At 44.1% G+C, this 20,010-nt stretch overlaps 1 protein-coding gene across 1 annotated transcript in view; it reads left to right on the plus strand.

The window, feature by feature from the left end:
• Nucleotides 1-20,010, plus strand: part of ATR (ATR serine/threonine kinase) — a 114,436-nt gene that overhangs the window by 40,225 nt on the left and 54,201 nt on the right. The window contains exons 17-25 of the mRNA XM_029064453.2: nt 816-908; nt 8,500-8,630; nt 8,802-8,945; nt 9,600-9,693; nt 12,396-12,521; nt 13,468-13,674; nt 14,749-14,862; nt 15,857-15,972; nt 18,226-18,346. Of these exons, the coding sequence (XP_028920286.1) occupies nt 816-908; nt 8,500-8,630; nt 8,802-8,945; nt 9,600-9,693; nt 12,396-12,521; nt 13,468-13,674; nt 14,749-14,862; nt 15,857-15,972; nt 18,226-18,346 (1,146 nt within the window). The remainder of the gene's footprint in view (nt 1-815; nt 909-8,499; nt 8,631-8,801; nt 8,946-9,599; nt 9,694-12,395; nt 12,522-13,467; nt 13,675-14,748; nt 14,863-15,856; nt 15,973-18,225; nt 18,347-20,010) is intronic.

The following is a 20,010-nucleotide window of genomic DNA, read 5'->3' on the forward strand; positions in this document are numbered from 1 at the left end:
TTACTGACTCTTCGTTTGCAGCTGAAATTAGCATTATGTAGTTTCTTATCCCCTCTCAGTGTCGCACCTGGAGAGTTTCCGGTACTCTACCGGTCTTGGCTACAGGAGGGAGAGTCAAGTAGAGGCCTACCCACTCCATTCCGAGCTTTGAGCAGTGACTAGCGAGTGGAAAGCAATCTGCTACAACTCAAAACTCACCCTTGCTGGGCAGCAGCGGCCTGAGAGAGAGAGTCAAGGGCGGAGATGCGAGTTTACTGCGCGAAAGAAGGCAGTGGTAAACCACTTCCCTATTTTGACCAAGAAAACTCTCTGGATCCACTACCAGAACGATTGCAGATGGAGAGCGGGGCCTTCTGGGGGAGATGCGTCCGTGGTGTCGCTATGGGTCGGAAACAACGGCATAAGACAAGACAGGTTTACTTATTCTTACAGTTCTTGTCCAGTTGCGTAATTTCATTCAGAGTAATCTTAAATCACTGTGATTGTTTTTCACTAATAGTTCATTCAGTCGTATTTACTGAGCGCTTACTGAGTACTGAGCACTGTACTAAGCGCTTGGGAAAATACAGTACCACAGTAAACAGTGACATTCTCTGCCCACAGTGAGATTATAGTCTAGAGACGGGAAAATACAGACATCAGTACAAATAGTGGTGGTGTGCCATGGTTTGGTCAAAAACTTTTCAAACCATAATCTACAAATTTTGCATGTCGGTCTACATATCATTTAACAGGCGAAAAAATCTTTCAAGTTGATGTTTGAATTATTATTATGTGCCCTTAAAAATCTAATAAATGGTTTGCTTTCATTTTAGGCTGATTATCTGCAACCCAAGTTGTTGGGCATTTTGGCCTTTTTTAATATGCAGTTAATGAGCTCTAGCGTTAGCATTGAAGATAAGAAAATGGTAAGTATTTTATTATTTATAAATATATATTTATATAGTATATAAAAACTATAGTATGGTTATTTAATACTATAATTGTGGTATTTGCTAAGCGCTTACTAAGTGCCAGGCACTGTTCTAAGCTCTGGGGTGGGTACAAGATAATCGAGTTGGACACAGTCTGTGTCCTACCTTGGGCTCTCTGTACCTCATCTGTAAAATGGGGATTACAACTGCGAGCCCCGTTTGGGATGTAGATTGTGTCCAACCTGATTATCTTGTACATACCCAAGCACTTAATACAATGCCTGGCACATTAAAAAAGAAAAAACATGGTGTGAGAGGCATGTACCAGACTGATGAGCCTGTTGAGACCTTCACATCTCCCAGGGACAGGTGGGGCAGCAAGGGAATGTTTAAACTGCAGAAGTGCGGCCGTTTCTCAAGGGTGCCCCTTCATGCCTTTAAGTCAACTAAAAATACGCTTAAAAATCCTCAAAAACCACTATACCGGGGATCGCTCTCTGCATCTGGTCTGAGCCAGACCTGATCTGGCCCGTGGGGTGGACTAAATGCATTGGAGGCCGATTATGGCATCTGTGCTATCTTCTGCCTATTCCCTCCTCCAAGAACATGTTCGAGGAAATATCTTGGTTATTTTCTTCTCCCAAAGCAAGACGAGTTCATTTTCGATTGAAAAAATTATCCAAAAAGTGTGGCAAACTCTGTCTGAGCCATGACGGTTGGATTGCTCTGCCTAGCCAGTGGATAGAGCACGGGCCTGAAAGTCGTGTGGTCCTGGGTTCTAGTCCCAGCTCCGCCGCTTGTCTGCTGTTTTGGCCTTGGGCAAGTCACCTTGCTTCTGTGCCTCAGTTACCTCATCTGTAAAATGGGGGTTAAGACCGTGAGCCCCATGTGGGACAGGGATTGGGTCTAACCTTGTATCTACCCCAGCGCTTAGTACAGTGCCTGGCACATGGTAAGCTCTTCACAAACAAATACCATTAGAAAGCCAGTAACCCAGGAGACCCAGTTGAAGACCCAGTGAAACAAACTTGAGAACCTACTCCCTTCTGCTCTTGGCCTCATTTGGGTCTGCGCCAACTGAACACCGGCGATATGACAGCCTCTCAGGAGAAAGCGTAGACGTCTCACCAGACTAAACTCTTCGTGGTTATCGTAGTTTTGTCTCTGAGTATCTGGATCGCATCTTGTAGGCTGCCCTTGCGCTCTCTACTCTAAAATAAGAGCATTCCAATCTAGGTCACAGCATCCCCAAGTAAAGATCTCTCCAGAATGCCATATAATAATCATCGGGTTGGTCTAGAGATAGTTTACTGATCATCTGCTCCCTGATAATAGTCAAGTAGTTAAATGCCTTTGAAGCTCAAACATGCCAAAAAAATTTTTTATTCAAGGCCCTTGGGTGTGAGCGGGTTCTTTCTTGGGGCAGAGTTGAAGGGTGGGCTGCGGAGAGATGGAAACCAGAAATTTTATGTCAAATATGAGAAGCGGCATGACCTAGTAATGATGATAATAATGTTGGTATTTGTTAAGTGCTTACTATGTGCAGAGCACTGTTCTAAGCGCTGGGGTAGATACAGGATAATCAGATTGTCCCATGTGAGGCTCACAGGCTTAATCCCCATTTTACAGATGAGATAACTGAGACACAGAGAAGTTAAGTGACTTGCCCACAGTCACATAGCTGCCAAATGGCAGAGCTGGAATTCGAACCCATAACCTCTGACTCCCAAGCCCGGGCTCTTTCCACCGAGCCACGCTGCTTCTCATCTGGATGTAGCCTGGGCCTGGGAGTCATAAGATCATGGGTTCTAATTCCGGCTCTGCCCCTTATCTGCTCTATGACCTTGGGCAAATCATTTCACTTCTCTGGGCCTCAGCTCATCTATAAAATGGGGATTGGGACTGTAAGCCCCACATGGGACAGGGACCACGTCCAACCCTATTTGCTTGTATCCACCCCAGCGCTTAATACAGTGCCTGGCACATAGCACTTAGTGAATGCCATAATTATGAAATAATATTATTATTGATAACCTCAATAAGAGCAGTGTGCTCAGCAGTGTTAAATATGTGGCTGGGACAGTGACTTTTATAAGGCAGTGTGAATTGAAGTAGCAAGAAGTTGGTCTTAGGGATAAAAATAGTTACAGGAAGGAAAATGCAGAGCTGGAATGGTAGTCCGAAGCCCTATTTTTGCGCTTTCTCTCTCAGTGCTATTCTCTAATTATTCCTTCATTCTTGCGTCCCTTTTGGGTGTGTTAGTAACAGGGTGGATATCATTGTTGACACTATTAATGGTTCCACAGTAACTGGGAGGAATTACATGGCCGGGACAGTTTGAGGCAAAGACTTTAAGTTGGAATTTGTTTGGGTTTCCTATAGCTTTGCCCTTTGCAATCCCCCGAAACCAAAGAAACCCTTCAGAATAGGAGAGAATCGAGTTCAGTACTGTTGGAAAAAGTGAAATGTAAGAAAGAAAAGTAAATGTTAGTAGCCCACACTGTGACTGGCAAGGAGTATCCTATTATTCCTAAATCGCCATTACCTACTATTTTGACTCATCGGCCAAATGAGTTTTTATCGCATTTCCCAACAATCACCAATGTTGAGCACCTACTTTTGGCAGACCACTCTGAGGTACTTGGGGGAGTGCAAAATAATTGAAAGCCACAATCCCTGTCCCGAAGGATCTTCCAGTTGTATCTGGAAGAGGAGCAGTGCGGCCTAGTGGAAAGAGCATGGACCTGGAAGTCAGAGGATCTGGGTTCTAATTCCTGCTCTGCCAATTGTCTGCTGTGTGACCTTTGATGGATCACTTAACTTTTCTGTGCCTCAGTTACCTTATCTGTAAAATGGGGATTCAGTACCTGTTTTCCCTCCTACTTAGATTTTGGGCCCTGCGAGGGACAGGGGCACTGTCAGACCTGATTATCTTGTATCTTTCCCAGCAGTTAGAATAGTGCTCCACACATAGTGAGCACTTAACAAACACCACAATTATCATTAATTAAAGTGGTGGGAGTCCCCCCCACCAAGGATGTACTGCAAAAGTGGTGTCATTTAGATTGTAAATTCAAAGGTTTGAATTTCCTTTTGCTGAACGATGCCAGCATAACAGAATTTCATGGCAGTTCTTGAGGCAAATTTTGGGTTTTTTATGGTATTTGTTAAGCACTGGGGTAGATACAAGCTAATCGGGTTGGATACAGTCCGTGTCCCACGTGGGACTCAGTTTTCATCCCCATTTTACAGATGAGGTAACTGAGAAGTGAAGTGCCTTGCCCAAGGTCACAGTGCAGGCACGTGGTGGAGCCGGGATTAGAACCCAGGCCCTGTGACTCCCAAGACATGCTCTCGCCCTTAGGCCACACTGCTTCTCTGTGTTCCGCCGCCGTATCGCTCACGCCGGAATATGGGGTGGCATTGAATTTCACAGTTTCAGTTTCCCTTTGTGCTTGCAGCCCCCCTATTTACAGATGACGCTGCCTCTTTTGCCGCCATCGCTCAAGGGTATAATAGAAACTGAAGCTTTTGTTTCGCTGCGTGCTCCCCTTAGCTCAGTAACCTTAAGGAGCTGAGGAAAACACAGCGGTATACAATTACCGGCTCCAAAAAAACAGGGACGTGACCCGAGCCTCTCGGTATAGATACCATCTGGGAAATCAGAGCTCCAAACTCCCTTTGTCTTATCTCTATGGCAACTGAATAGGGGGGCAACTAGCCTGAATGGAAACCATCCCGGGAAACGGAGTGCAATTCCTTCCCCCTCCCTCCATTACCCTCACTGCTCATTTAGGAGGATATTGCAGTGTTTTGTTTTTTTCCCTGCGTTGGACATGCAGAAAACCTATCCCAAAAGTCTTGAGACAGAGTCTTAATCTTCGTCTTGTATCTACCCCAGCGCTCAGTGCAGTGCCTGGCATATAGTAAGCACTTAAATGCCATTATTGTTATTAAGTCTTCCTGGCAGAGGGTGGGACGAAATAAGCACCCTACGGCATTACGGGACAAATTTGAGAATTCAGTGAAAATCTGTTATCAAAAACTCGTGAGACCTATCGATAAGTGAGACGCTGCTACTTTGCAAATATCAGTGGGCCTGCTTTTAACCTCAGCTTAATGCCGCCCTGAGATTCTTGCTCAGAAAGTATTTACTGTGTATCAATCACCAATATTTTTTGAGTGTTTACTGAAGTGTTTACTGAGTGCAGAGTACCGTAATGAGCGCTAGAGAAAGTTCAAATCAATAGAGTTGGTAGATGCGATCCCTCCCCCTAAGGGGCTTACAGTTCATGTGAGGAGACAGACATGAAAATCGATGACTTACAGACAAAGAAAAGACTTTAAGGGTACGTACATAAATGCTGTGGGACCGGGAGGGGTATCAAAATGCAGCCAAGTGCATAGTCGACACAGAGGGAAGGAGATACGGGGGAAACGAGAGTTTAATCGGGGAAGGCCATTAGAGATGTGATGTTAGGAGGGTTTTTGAAGGTAGGGAGAGTGATGGTCTGCAGGATATGAAACGGGAGGGAATTAATAATAATGGTGATGATGTATTTGTTAAGCACTTACTATTTGCCGAGAACTGTTCTAAGCATTGGGGTAGTTCAAGGTGATCAGGTTGTCCCACGTGGGGCTCACAGTCTAATCCCCGTTTTACAGATGAGGTCACTGAGGCACAGATAAGTGACTTGCCCAAAGTCACACAGCTGTTAAGTGGCGGAGCCGGGATTAGAGCCAACGACCCCCCGAGCCCATGCTCTTTCCGCTAAGCCACTCCATGAGAGAGGATGAGGGCAAGGGGACAGTGGTGGGGTAGAAGAGATGGAGGTTCAGAGGTTGGCAGGAGAAGAGCAGAGTATGTGGATTGGGTTGTAGTAGGAGATAAGTGAGTTAAGGTGGGAGGGGGAGAGTTTATTGAGTGCCTTAAAGCCGAGGGTAAAGAGTTTCTGTTTGCGGAGGCGATGGGGAATCACTGGAGGTTTTTGAGGAGTGGTAAGATACGGACTGAATGGTTTTTCAGGAAAATGATCTGGGCAGCAGAGGGAAGTATGGATGGAAAAGGGAGAGACAGGATGCAGGGAGGTCAGTGAAGAGGCTGATGCAGTAGTCAAGGCGGGAACTGAGAGTTTGGATTAAACGTGGTAACTGTTTGGATGGAGTAAAAAGGCCAGATTTGAGCAATGCCGTCAAGTTAGAACCGACAGGATTAAGTTTCAGATTGAATGGAGAAGCAGCGTGGCATAATGGATAGAGCATGGGCCTGGGAGTCAGAAGGTCGTGTGTTCTAATCCTGCCTCTGCCACTTGTTTGCTTTATGACCTTGGGTAAGTCATTTCATTTCTCAGTGCCTCAATTACCTCATCTGTAAAATGGGGATTGAGACGGTTAACCCAACATGGGACAGGGACTGTGTCCAACCCGATTTGCTTGTATCCACCTCAGCGCTTAGTACAGTTCCTGGCGCATAGTAAGCGCTTAACAAATATCACAGTTATTATTGGTAGTGGTAGTATTATGTGTTGGTGGAATGAGAGAGATGAGTCAAGGAGAGCTCCATGGTTACAGGAGCAGCGTGGCTCAGTGGAAGGAGCACGGGCTTAGGAGTCAGAGGTCGTGGGTTCTAATCTCGGCACCGCCACTTGTCAGCTGTGTGACTTGGGGCGAGTCACTTAACTTCTCTGGACCTCAGTTCCTTCATCAGTAAAATGGGGATGAAGACTGTGAGACAACCTTACTACCCTGTATCTACCCCAGCGCTTAGAAGAGTACTCAGCACATAATAAGTGCTTAACAAATACCAACATTGTTATTATTATTACAGGCTTGTGAGACAGGGAGGATGGTGGTGCTGTCTGTCTATGATGACAGGAAAGCCGTGGGGAGGACAAGATTTGGGTGAGAAGATGAGGAGTTCTGTTTCCGGACACGTTAAGTGTGAGGGGTCAGTGGCTCGGTGGGATATCCGAGAAGCAGCGGTGGGATATAGAGAAGCAGCGTGGCTCAGTGGAAAGAGCACGGGCTTTGGAGTCAGAGGTCATGGGTTCAAATCCCGGCTCGGCCATTTGTCAGCTGTGTGACTTCGGGCAAGTCACTTAACTTCTCGGTGCCTCAGTTACCTCATCTGTAAAATGGGGATTAAGACTGTGAGCCCCACGTGGGACAACCTGATTCCCCTGTGTCTACCCCAGCGCTTAGAACAGTGCTCGGCACATAGTAAGCGCTTAACAAATACAAACATTATTATTATCATATCCAAGTAGAGATGTCCTGAAGGCAGGAGGAGATGCCAGACTGCAGAGGAGAGAGATCAGGGCTGGAGTTGGAGATTGGGGAATCATCCGCATAGAGAGATAGTAGTTGAAGCCGTGGGAGTGAATGAGTTCTCCGAGAGATTGGTTGTCGAATTGAAGGGAGCAAAACTGAGCCTTGAGGCACTCCCACAGTTAGAGAGGGGGTGGGAGGCAGAGGAGGAGCCAGAAGAAGAAAGTGAGAAGGAACAGTCAGAGAGACAGGAGGAGAACCAGGAGAGGTGGCTCCTGGTGTCAGTGAAGCCAATGGCTAAATGATTTTTGTGAGGAGAAGGGGATGAGTCAACAGTGTCACAGGCTGCAGAAAGAAATATTACCTAAAATTCTGCTTACATAGTGGAATTCATTCAAGGATTGGTCAAAGAAGGGAAGTAGAGGAGCAGAGGGAACGAAATGAATTAGTCAATAGTAGAGACACAGCATGGCGCGGTGGATAGAGCGTGGCCCTGGGAGTTAGAAAGTCATGGGTTCTAATCCCTCTCCACCACTTGTCTGCTGTGTGACCTTGGGTAAATCACTTCACTGTGCCTGCTTACCTCATTTGTAAAAGGAGGATCAAGACTGTGAGCCCCACATGAGGCAGGGACTGTGTCCAATCCAATTTGTACACACCCCGGCGCTTAGTACCATGCTTGGCACATAGTAAGCACTTAATAATAATAAAGATGGTATTTGTTAAGCGCTTACTATGTGCCAAGCACTGTTCTAAGCACTGGGGTAGATACAAGGTAATCAGCTTGTCCCACATGGGGCTCACGGACTTGATCCCCGTTTTCCAGATGAGGTCCCTGAGGCACAGAGAAGTGAAGTGACTTGCCCAAAGTCACACAGTTGATAAGTGGCGGAGCCGGGATTAGAACCCATGACCTCTGACTCCCAAGCCCGGGCTCTTTCCACTGAGCCACGCTGCTTCTTCTCTAACCGATACCACAATTATCATTATCATCATCTGTATTCATTCAGCCAGACGGAGCATTTTACTAAGTGCTTGGGAGAGTGTGGTAAAGTTGTAGACACAGTCCCTGCCCTCAAGGACTGTGCGGTCCTCCTGGAAGACACAAAGATTTAAATTCACAGATATCAGGAAAAAGAAAAAATTATCCGCGTGAGTTAGTGCTTAATGAATAGGGTGCGTAAGATACGTAAGAAAGAATCCCAATCCAAGTTTCTCGACCCCTGAGGCATATTGCTTTTAATGTCTTGGAGCAGAGTCACGCTCTCCCTTACGCTCACCCCCGTGCAGGCTTCGTAACGGTGTACGCTTCTCCTAGGCTTTGAACAGTCTGATGTCTCTGATGAAGCTGATGGGACCCAAACATATAAGTTCTGTGAGAGTGAAGATGATGACCACACTGAGGACGGGTCTCCGCTACAAGGACGACTTTCCAGATTTATGTTGCAGGTGAACGACAGCGTAAAGCATCCGGTTTCAGCAATTGCTTTTCACTTCCTAGCTGCACCGATAAGGGCTTTCCTTACCTTTGTGGCTCTGTTAAGCATTGACACTCGAAAAGGTTTAGCTCTTCCAAAAGAAAGACGCACTTCACTTGTGAACTCTTTCCTTTTCACGTAGAGCTTGGGATTGTTTCGTTCGAAGTCTGGACCAGTCTTACCTCGGCTCCCTCCTAAGTCACGTGATAGTAGCTTTGTTACCTCTCATGAACATCCAGCCTAAAGAGACCGCCGCTGTTTTCCGTTTCCTCATCATTGATAACAGGTACTTTTGTGGAAAATTAATTCTAGTTGGATTAATGGTAAACTTTCTTTTGTTTCCGTTTTGGAATCAGTGTTAATCATGTGGCACCACTTGAAAATCCTCATAGTGTCTAAACTGATTGTATTTAGCACATGCTTGGCACATACTAAGTGTGCAGTGAGGCCTAGTGGATAGAGAATGGGCCTGGGAGTCAGAAAGACATGGGTTCTAATCCCGGCTTTGTCATGTGTCTGCGGTGTGACCTTGGGCAAGTCACTTGACTTCTCTTTGCCCCAGTTACCTCACCTGTAAAATGGGGGTTAAGAGTGTGAGCCCTATGAGGGACAGGGACTAAGTCCAACCCAATTACCTTGTGTCTACCCCAGCGTTTGGTACGGTGCCTGGCACATAGTAAGCCTTAACAAATACCACAGTTATTATTATTTTCATTATTATATGTCATAAATAATAGCTAGCAGAGATGTAGTTCTAGAGATGGAGAACTCCAAAATCATAAATTAATTTACAATTGAACGTGTATCAACTGTGAATTTTAATAATCTAGTTGCTTTTAATGCAGTATTTTTATATCACTGTGTTTTTCTAGTATTTTCCTTTTTTTTTTTCCAAAGTCAAATTGTTTTTAAGTACTCTACTTTTTTCCATCATATTTAGGGATGCAGTACAGGACTTCCTTCACGAAATATATTTTCTACCGGATCATCCGGAAGTGAAAGCGATAAAAGCAGTCCTTCAAGAATATAGAAAGGTATTTTGTCTTTCACTGATGGTACTAGAGGAGGGAAAAGTACAAGCCTCTGTTTAGATTCTATTTTAGATGCTCGGTCCTTTGGATAGAAAGTACACATATAAATTGTTTCATTAAGGACGTAGTGATTTTTTCAGTAACCTCAATGATAACGTCGTGGAAACGTTGAGAGTACACGTCTGCTCCTTCAACCCAAATTTGGGGTGCAAATGTCTGGGTTGTAGGACATAGGAAGAGGGATAAAGGAGCATAGTTCTCGTAGGAATGGGGATAGTCAATCAGTGGTATTTTCTGAGCTCTTATGGGTGCAGAGCAATGTACTAAGCGCTGGGAGAGTACAGTATAACGGAGTTGGTAGCCACATTCTCTGTATACAATGAGCTTACAGTCTAGAGGGGTAGAGATAAGGAACGCAGCTGCCTCCCCAAAACAATGTTTGTAATTGAGGTCCCCTGATTTCACGTGCGCCCCGACCGCTGTGCTCAGTCGGCAGAACTGGGCCATCCTCCCCCTCGTCTGCTGTCTCTGAGTTCAGAAACCGGGATTCTCCTCCGCCTGCCAGAAGTGGCCCTCTGCTTCAGGGGTGATCTGGGATTTTCCATTAGGATATTTAGGGCTGAACCAGCCACCTCAGGAGCTGTTGTGCTGAAAAAGCAGTAAGGCAGAGGTGGGATTTCCCATCAGTCCCTCCCCTACTTGGAGGCCAAGGATTGCGGTGATCCGGGATACTTCATAGGCTGGCAGTCAGGCGGGGAGCTACTTATTGACGAAGCTACAGCTTCCAATCGTATTATCTAGTGTCAGGCACATACCCTGAAACGAAGCAACCCAAAAGCCCCATTATCTCCACTCCAGATCCAAAATTACCCACCTTTTCTAAGATCAATTGGGAGGGTTCAGGAACCTGCAGGGGATGGGAAGGAAGGGATCACAGCAGAGAATAATAATAATTCTGGTATTTGTTAAGCGCTTATTATGTCCGAGGCACTAAGCTCTGGGTCGGTACAAGCGAATCGGGTTGGTCACAGTCCTTGTCCGATACGGGGCTCACGGTTTCCATCTGCATTTTACAGAGGAGATTAACTGAGGCGCAGAGAAGTGAAGGGACTTACCCGAGGTCACGCAGCAGATAAGTGGCAGAGCCGGGATTAGAACCCGTGACCTTCTGACTCCCAGGCCTGTGCTCGATCCACTCTGCCGTGCTGCTTCTAGAGAAGAGAGGTGCTTCTTGTTTCCAGGGGGAGAGAATTGCCCAGAGAGAGCGGGGATACTCATTGGAAAGCCAAGCGCTCCTTCTTCCTTGACTCTTCCATGAGGAAGGGTACATGACTATAAATACGTAGCCTGATCGGGATTAGGGAGTGAGGAACCTCTAACCTTCCCAGATCCCAAAGATGGTTCACGCAACTACAGATTATGATAGTAGGAAAACTTTGCATTAGGCAGATAAGGTTGAGAAACAACATGGCCTGGTCAGTCAATCAATGAATCAAGGTTTTTTTTTGAGCACTCACTCTGTGTAGAGCACGATACTAAGCGCTTGGGAGAGTACAGTGCAACAGAGTTGGTAGGCGCATTCCCTGCCCACAGTGAGTTTACACTCTAGAAGGGGAGACAGATGTTAATATAAGTAATTTATAATATGATGTATAGATATGTACATAAGTGCTGTGGGGCTGCGGGTTAGGGTGAGTGGAAAGAGGATGGACTCTAATCCCCGGCTCTGACACCTGTCCACTGTGTGACCTCGGGCAAGTTGCTTCCTGGGCCTCAGTCTCCTCATCTGTAAAATGGGGATTAAATACCAGTTCTCCTTCGTCTGTAGACCGTGAGCCCCATGTGGGACAGGGATTGTGTCCAACTCTTATTATTTTGTACCTACTCCAGTGCTTAGCACAGTCTTTGACGCATCAACCAACTTCTAAAATGTCATTGTTATTTTATAGTTTAAAGAGTTAGGAATTGCCACCTAGCTTCCAAGAGGCCTTCAGCACATAGGTCATTGTAGGAGTACTGGGCTTCACCTGGCAAGTGGCAAAGACGAATAAACACTGATTATTCTTGCGCGGGGATTGTCTCTATCCGTTGCCAAATTGTACACTCCAAGCGCTTAGTACAGTGCTCAGCACATAGTAAGCACTCAATAAATACGATTGAATCAATTAAATACTGAAAAAATGCCAGAAACTTTCCATTTGAGAAGCAGCATAGCTCAGAGGAAACAGCACAGGCTTGGGAGTCAGAGGGTCATGGGTTCAAATCCTGACTTTGCCACTTGGCAGCCGTGTGACTGTGGGCAAGTCACTTAACTTCTCTGTGCCTCAGTTACCTCATCTGAAAATGGGGATGAAGACTGTGAGCCTCACATGGGACAACCTGATGACCCTGTATCTACCCCAGCACTTAGAACGGTGCTCTGCACATAGTAAGCGCTTAACAAATACCAACATTATTAGTATTATTATTTAGTATTAGTTACTAACATTACTAACATTATTAGTATTAATAACATTATTAGTATTAATACTTTTAATTTATAGTGTACTCTCCCAAGCGCTTAGTACAGTGCTCTGCACACAGTAAGCACTCATTGGTTGATTGATTTTGTGGAGCAATTTTAGGAGAACCCAAGGTAGGACCTCCGGAAATGGACCTTGAGGTGGTTTCTTAACAATCATACAATCTCTCTTTTGTATGACTAGGAGACGTCCAAAAGCACCGACCTGCAGAGAGCCCTCGAGCTGTCCATGAGAGCGATTCAGCATGAGAACGTAGATGTCAGAATCCATGCTCTGACCAGTTTGAAGGAGACGTTATATAAAAACCAGGTAAGTTTAATGCTCTCCTTTATGCAGATTCGAAAGAATGATTAAAAATAAAAGATGGGTGCAATTCATTAACATTTAAAAAATTAGGTATCTGAGACGAGGGTTTCCTCATGCCAGATGACTGCCTTTCGACCCAAGGTGGAAGTGAGAGTTTTCCGCTCTGAATTTTTTCCCCCAGTTTGTCTTTCCTTTGTTCTAGAATCAAGCCACATTAGCTGGAGTTGACTGCTCCTTTCTTTAGTGACATCTGCCAGATAACTAAGGGTCGTGGAGAGTTTTTAAAGGGTCTACTGCAAGATGAACACATTTGTCAACTTCTCACACTTGATCTGGACGTAGTTAGGGGCATTCAGATGACCTTTTCCACGGGAAGCTGCCTTGCCTATGTGCTTGATGGCTTCCCTTCTAAATTTATTGAGGAGTATTTACACTGGAAAGGAGAGCCTAGAGACTCAGGCCCTGTGGGCTGGATCCAGTTCAGATGGGGCTTTAACCTCCAGATACCTGAAGTTTGCCACATCACGTTAAAGTACCTCTAAGTGATTTAACCATTTCTTCTTGAACACACAACTCTCCTGCATCACAGGCACTGTGTTGCGTTACCTCTCGTTAAGGAAGAGTCACACCCTAATGCTCACAGTCTCTGAGGCTGCCCAAAATGCACCTAAGCTCTTTTTTCCCAGTACCGTGGCACCCTTTATCCAAACGGGCTTACGTTGTTCTACCAACATCCCTTTAACTCCTTAACAAACGTTCTAGCCATGGCAGTGTTCTGTTACAGGAGCAGTTGGGTGTGTTGATACCTGATGCTCGCTTAGCGATATGTACTGCCCTTATATGTTTCTGCTGCAAGAGATTATACTAATTTATAAAGCTTGCTCTGTTTGACAGTGTCTTGATCTTTGAATTCTTTTTCTCCGCCGATGTTTCCTTTCGGCTTTCTTAGGAAAAATTGATAAAGTACGCCACAGACAGTGAGACGGTGGAACCGGTGATCTCCCAGCTGGTGACCGTGCTTTTGAAAGGTTGCCAGGATGCAAACTCGCAAGCTCGATTACTTTGTGGGGAATGTTTAGGGGAACTCGGAGCAATTGATCCAGGTAGGCTAGATTTCTCAACGAGTGAAGCCCAAGGAAAAGATTTTACATTTGTGGTAAGTAGCACCCGTTGGGAGCGTTCTAAATTGTCCTACAGCCTGGTTAGAGCCCCGACGCTTACCCTGAGGTGTCTCCTAAGCCCCTGCTGTAAGAATTTCCCAAGACAGTGTCTGTTGATGCGTTGATTGCTGCCTCTGCTTTTCAGTAAAATAATGATGATGCCCTATCACCCTCCAATTAAAGAACCAGCACGGCCTAGCGGGTAGAGCATGGGCCTGCGAGTCAGAAGGACCTGAGTTCTAATCCTGACTCGGCCACTTGTCTGCAGTGTGACCTTGGGCAAGTCATCTCACTTCTCTGTGCCTCAGTTACCTCATCTTCAGAGTGGAGATTGTCTTATATCTACTGTAGTGCCAAGTGCAGTACCTGGCACAGAGCAAGTGCTTAACAAATACCATAAAAACAAAACAAAAAAACCCATTCTTCTCTGAGTAAAGATTTCTAAGGTTTTACTATATAAGAAACAATCAATCAATGGTATTTTTTATGACAACATTTAAGTGCTATCTATGTGCCCCACACTGTTCTAAGCGCTGGAGTAGGAACAAGATAAATGGTTTGGACACTGTCCCTGTCCTACAGCGGTCTCACCGTCTTAATCTCTCTTTTACAGATGAGCGCACTGAGGCCCAGGGAAGTTAAGTGACTTGTCCAAGGTCACACAGCAGACAAGTGGCAGAGCCAGGGTTAGAACCTGGGTCATTCTGACTCGATCCACTGGGCCACGCTTCTTCTCTAAGCAGTGCTGTACTTATTGAGTGCTTGCTGTATGCAGAGCACTGTACTAAACTCTGGGGAAAGTACCATACGAGAGAGTTGGTAGTCACGGACCCTGCCCACAAGTAGCCTCCAGTCTACAGAGGGATTATGCTCTACAGAGTCTGGAAGTGGTCCCTGCACACTGTGGTTAGAAAGCCCCAGACTTTTAAACACCAGAATCTAGTGAGCTGATCCTTCCCATCTCCTCAGCACCATTTATGTTCGTGCAAATGAATGTGAATTTGAAACGAAACCCCACAAGCGAGGAGGTCAGACTTCAAGAACTGGTTGTTTTTGTCTTTGTTACTTAGACTGGAGTGGAAGATCCCAATTTTGCCTATGGGTTGTTGATGGAGTTAGCCAGAGCCTTCCTTGCCAATGCTGATAATGTCCGAGCTCAGGATTCGGCTGCTTATGCCATTCAGGTAATAAGGTGCTTTTATTCAGTTGTCGAAAATTGCCAAGTTCATTGTGAAAGCCCTTGGAGAAGATGCTCTTGGTTCTTTCCAAAACTGGCTTTTGCTCTTGAGAAAGGATGGGATTTCAAGGTTTCTCTCAGTTTACTGTTTCAGTCTGTTTCTATACTAACCCATCTTCTAAATCCCACTGACTAAATTTATTTATTTAAGAAATGAAAACTAAAGTGAATGATCTCTAAAAGAACTTCTTTAATTTTGTGGTTCAGAGACTTGGTGTCGTTTTGCCAAATTAAAAATATGTGATACTTTGTTTTGTGAAAATTTTAAAAAAGACAAAGGGCAAAAATATCTTTTTATAAAGCAAGAAAGAGCTTCGCTTTCCCCATATCCTCACCATCATAGTCACCGTGTGACTGTTATTAAACTGAAGACATGTGTCATGCACAGGGTAATCTCAAAATCCAGTCTCTTCTAGCTAGAGGCCTGTAACCAAAGGCTTAAAGCATCCAGGAAAGCATGGTGAAGGAGAAGGAGGAAATGCAAGACGGGAGGGGATAGGGGTGCTGTTGACCCATTACGTGGCTGTTCGTATGTAGAAGTTTGGGTAAAAAAAATTTTGGTGCAAAATGCCCACTTATATGTAATCCTTTTCTCCATTCGGAAATAACTGGTGGGGTAGTCATTTTATCCTGGAAAAGTAGCTGTTTATTTTGAAAGGTTACCCGAGATTTCGGCCAAGTCGTTTTTGAAAAAAAGAAAATGACCTGACAGTTGCTTTCGGTTACCGGCACCACCTCGTCCTGGTTGTTCCATAGTTTTATTTTAATCGTGGATTTCTTGGCTATCATAAGTGTTTCGAATTTCTAGTTATAGTTGTCATCTGCTCTGAAAATCTCAGGATCTTGCTTGTCCTGTCAAGTATTGGCGACTTCAGGCTTTTGCTTGTGAAATGATGACCGTGGCCTTGAAAGACTGGTGATCATTTTCTTTCTATACACAGGAGTTACTTTCCATTTATGAGTGCAGAGAGATGAAGACTGATAGCTCAGGCCACAGACTCTGGAGAAGATTCCCAGAGCATGTTTGGGAAATATTAGAGCCACATTTAAATACAAGGTAAAGCAATTTTGGGTGGTTAATGTGTTATAAAAGCATTTTTAAAGGATTGTCTTTTATCACATTTGTCTATTATTTCCCTTTCCACAATAACAATAATAATAATAATAATGTTGGTATTTGTTAAGTGCTTACTATGTGCAGAGCACTGTTCTAAGCACTGGGGGAGATACAGGCTAATCAGGTTGTCCCACGTGAGGCTCACAGTTAATCCCCATTTTACAGATAGTTATATTGTATCATTTTCAGTGTATTTCTTAAGCGTTTATTATTCAGACTGTAAGTTCGTTGTTGGTAGGGAACATGTCTGCGTACTCTATTATACTCTCCCTTGTGCTCTGCACATAGTAAATACCATTTATTAATTGATTATTATGGTGTTAAGCACTTACTATGTGACAAGCAGTGTTCAAAGCACTGGGGAGATACGTGCTGAGATGCAACATGGCTTAGTGGATAGAGCACGGGCCTGGGAGTCAGAAGAACTTGGATTCTCATCCCAGCCCCACCACATATCTGCTGTGTGACCGTGGGTAAGTCACTTAGCTTCTCTGTGCCTCAGTTACCTCGTCTGTAAAATGGGGGTTGAGTGTGAGCCCTATGTGGGACAGGGACTGTGTCCAACCTGATTATCTTGTATCTACCCCAGTATTTAGATCAGTGCACCACACATTGTAATGTGCTTAACAAATGAAAAGAGAACTGGCGCAGCTAAGATTAGAACCCAGGTCCTCTGACTCCCAGGTCTACGCTCTTTCCACTAAGCCATGCCGCTGAATTTTGTAACTTTTAAAATATCAAAGAATTTAGTGAATCTCTTGGGGACAAACCATTCTTTTATTCAAAAACCATTACTACTGTTAGCAATTCTTCGATTGTGCATTTGCACTTGGTGATGATTGGTGATTCAGTCACTTTTTGGAGTTTGGATGTCCAGTATCTTTGAGCTCACAGCAGTTTATAGAAATGGTAGTCAGCCAGCCAATCATATTAATTGAGCACTTACCGTGTGCAAAGCACTGTACTAAGTCCTTGAGAGAGTACAGTATAAAAATAGACACATTCCCTGCCCACAACAGGCTTACAGTCTAGAGCACTGAGTGCAGAGGTAGTCTGAAGGTAGTAAATCTTGGGGTTTCCCACTGGTGTACCCCAAGATTGCTAAGGTAATTTGTTGCCTCCTTCCCATGATTCTTAAATTTTGCACCCCATTAGTTAGCTACTCAGTTTCGGTGGACATTCTCTTGTCTGCCCCTTCCTTAGCAAGCCTTTCCTAATGCGTAGCTTTTACACACGTATGCGATCACACACACACGTAACTCAGATACTCTGTTTATAAAGAGATAACTTGTTTGGGGATTAAGGTTTCAACCACAGGTTCCTAGTCCCCCCGAGGCAATCGCTTCTGGAGCTGGACCCCCAACTCTCGCCAGGTATCTGACAAGACCCCAGAGTTTCCAGGCAGGGCCGAAAGGACTCAGAATGGTGGCATTCTGGCCTCTTGGCTCTCTCCGATGCTTATTCTTCCCATTTCCCCAGCCCCCTGATCTTCCCTCTTTGGCCCCCATACTCCAGGTGAAAAGTTGGCTCCCTCTGTGGTTTCAACAGTAGTTGAACAGTAGATCTGAAAGTAGAACCAGGAAGAATCACCTGTCCTGTATCTTGTATTTATCTCTAACTTAAACCTGGGGATTCCACCCCCATGAAAAACAGCCATACTTTCCTCAGCAGTTCCTCTTTGGGCAGGTCATCCTTAGTTTCTCCCCTGGTAGTTCAGGAGACTGAGACACTTGGGAAATGTCCCACAGGAGGGACACTCAGTACACTGCTGTGTTGTTAGGCTTTTTCTATTCTATAGGGTTGCGAGTCATTTTCTGTCAAATCCGCTTACCGCTCCTCTCGCAGCCTTACACATTTTGGGGCTCTAGGAAAGATTCCTGCAACCAGTGTTCCTTCATTCGTATTTTCAGTCATACTTATTGAGCGTTTACTGTGTGCAGAGCACTCTACTAACCGCTTGTGCTGTACTCCATGTTCGGTTTTCAAGAGTATATCTTTAAATAGAGCGGGTGTGGAAGGGGCTGGGAGTCAGCAGGCGTTGGGTTGTAAAAATTTACTTTCTTTTTCTAGATGAATTGGGGGAGAAAAATATTTCTGATAGAGCTCTGAAAAACTGACTGGCAGTCTTTTGATTTTCAGTGGTAGATGTTGAAATTGGTGGCAATATTTCTTGTTTCGTTTTTGTAATCGTAGGTATAAGAGCTCTCAGAAGACTACAGATTGGTCTCAAGTGAAGAAGCCAATATACTTAAGCAAATTAGGCAACAACTTTGCAGAATGGTCAGCAACCTGGGCAGGGTATCTTATAACAAAGGTATTTGAAAGCAACAGTACAATACTAAACTATACATCTGAAGAAAATCTCAGGTGAAACCAGAATAGCTCAGTTTTTGTGTTCTCTGTCATCACTGAAACAATGAGTCTGTGGGTGAGATGGAAATCTTACAGTAATTCCTTAGACAGTCTGGAATTTTTTGTGGCCATTTCATTTGATCAAGTGAATTAAGGTATCTCTCAAGTATTTTTCATTTTAAAAGGAGCATATTTAGCATGTCTCACCTGTATGTGTGATTAAGGGTTCATATTGTCTTCTGCCAATCAGTGGTATTTATTGAGCACTTATTTACTAATTTTATGCAGACCTCTTGGGAGATTACAGTAGAGTTGGTAGACATTTTTCCCTTCCCAAACTGAGTTTACAGTTTAGAGGAGACAGACCTTGAAATAAATTACAAATATGTACATAAGTGCTGTGGGGCTGAGGGTGGGCATGAATATCAAGTGCTTAGGTGACATAGAAGGAAGAAGGAGTATTAGAAATGAGGGCTTAGTTGGGGAAAGCCTGTAGGAGAAGATGTGACTTTAATAAGGCTTTGAAGGTGGGAAGAATGGTGGTCCGTTGTATATGAATTGGGGGTCGAGGGGAGTTCCAGGCCAGAGGGAGGGCATGGGCAAGGGGGCAGCAGCAAGATGGATGAGATCGAGATACAGTGAATAGGTTGGTGTCAGAGGAACAAAGTGTGTAGGCTGGATAGTAGTAGGAAATCAGGGAGGTAAGGTAGATTATTCTAGAAAATACTTGTTTGAACTCCTTTAATATTTGCTCTCTCTGTGGCCCATCTTGATTTGTTTAAAAATGGCGATTATAATGTTTCATTATAGGCATGGAATGTGTCTGCTAATTCTGTTGTATTGTACTTTCCCAAATGCTTAGTACAGTGCTCTGCACATAGTAAGCATTCAATAAATACTGTTGATTGATTGATTCTATCATCTAATTATTACCATCTAATAATTATGCCATATGTGTTTGAGTTTATTTAATTTGAGCACAAAAGTTTTTTTAGAAAATCTCCCACTGAAATGTTCTTCCACCCTTTTCACTGAACTGACTTTTAAGGATTTAAGCTCCCATGAGCTGTAGTCTTTTAATAAAGGGTTTTTCCGGGACAAATTTTAATATTTTAAAAAATGATTTTAAGTAACACCACTTAAAGAAAAATAATGCATAGCAGAGTAATAGAAAATAATATTCATGTTTGCTATAGATTCACTGATAAATTAGGCCCATGATCCTACAAAATTTCATTGCCCGTTACTATTTAAAGCTGTCATTATTTAAATAAAGGGGGAAAATAATTTTTGAAAGGAAAATCCCTTTTTTCATTTTGGCATGTGCTTAAAATAGGGATTTTTTTTCCTAAAGGAAATTTTGGAGGAGTATCTCACCTTTGTTCCAAAATGCTAAATGTTGTCTTAATTGCTGAATGTATTTGTGCAACCCCTCAAGTGCCTAACTTTCAGGGATTAATAGTCTCAGTTTAACCCATGAGAACTGTTCTTCCATTGTACGAAATAATCTATTTGAGGCTACGGTTTGAAAGACAGTATTACCTAGGATGTCCATGCCCCTATTTTTCATGCAACCAGAAATCTTTTCGCTGTCCATAAGCAACTTTCAATGTGCCAGATTTGGCC

The sequence above is a fragment of the Ornithorhynchus anatinus genome, chromosome 1 (assembly GCF_004115215.2).
Source record: "Ornithorhynchus anatinus isolate Pmale09 chromosome 1, mOrnAna1.pri.v4, whole genome shotgun sequence".
Taxonomy (NCBI): Eukaryota; Metazoa; Chordata; class Mammalia; order Monotremata; family Ornithorhynchidae; genus Ornithorhynchus; species Ornithorhynchus anatinus.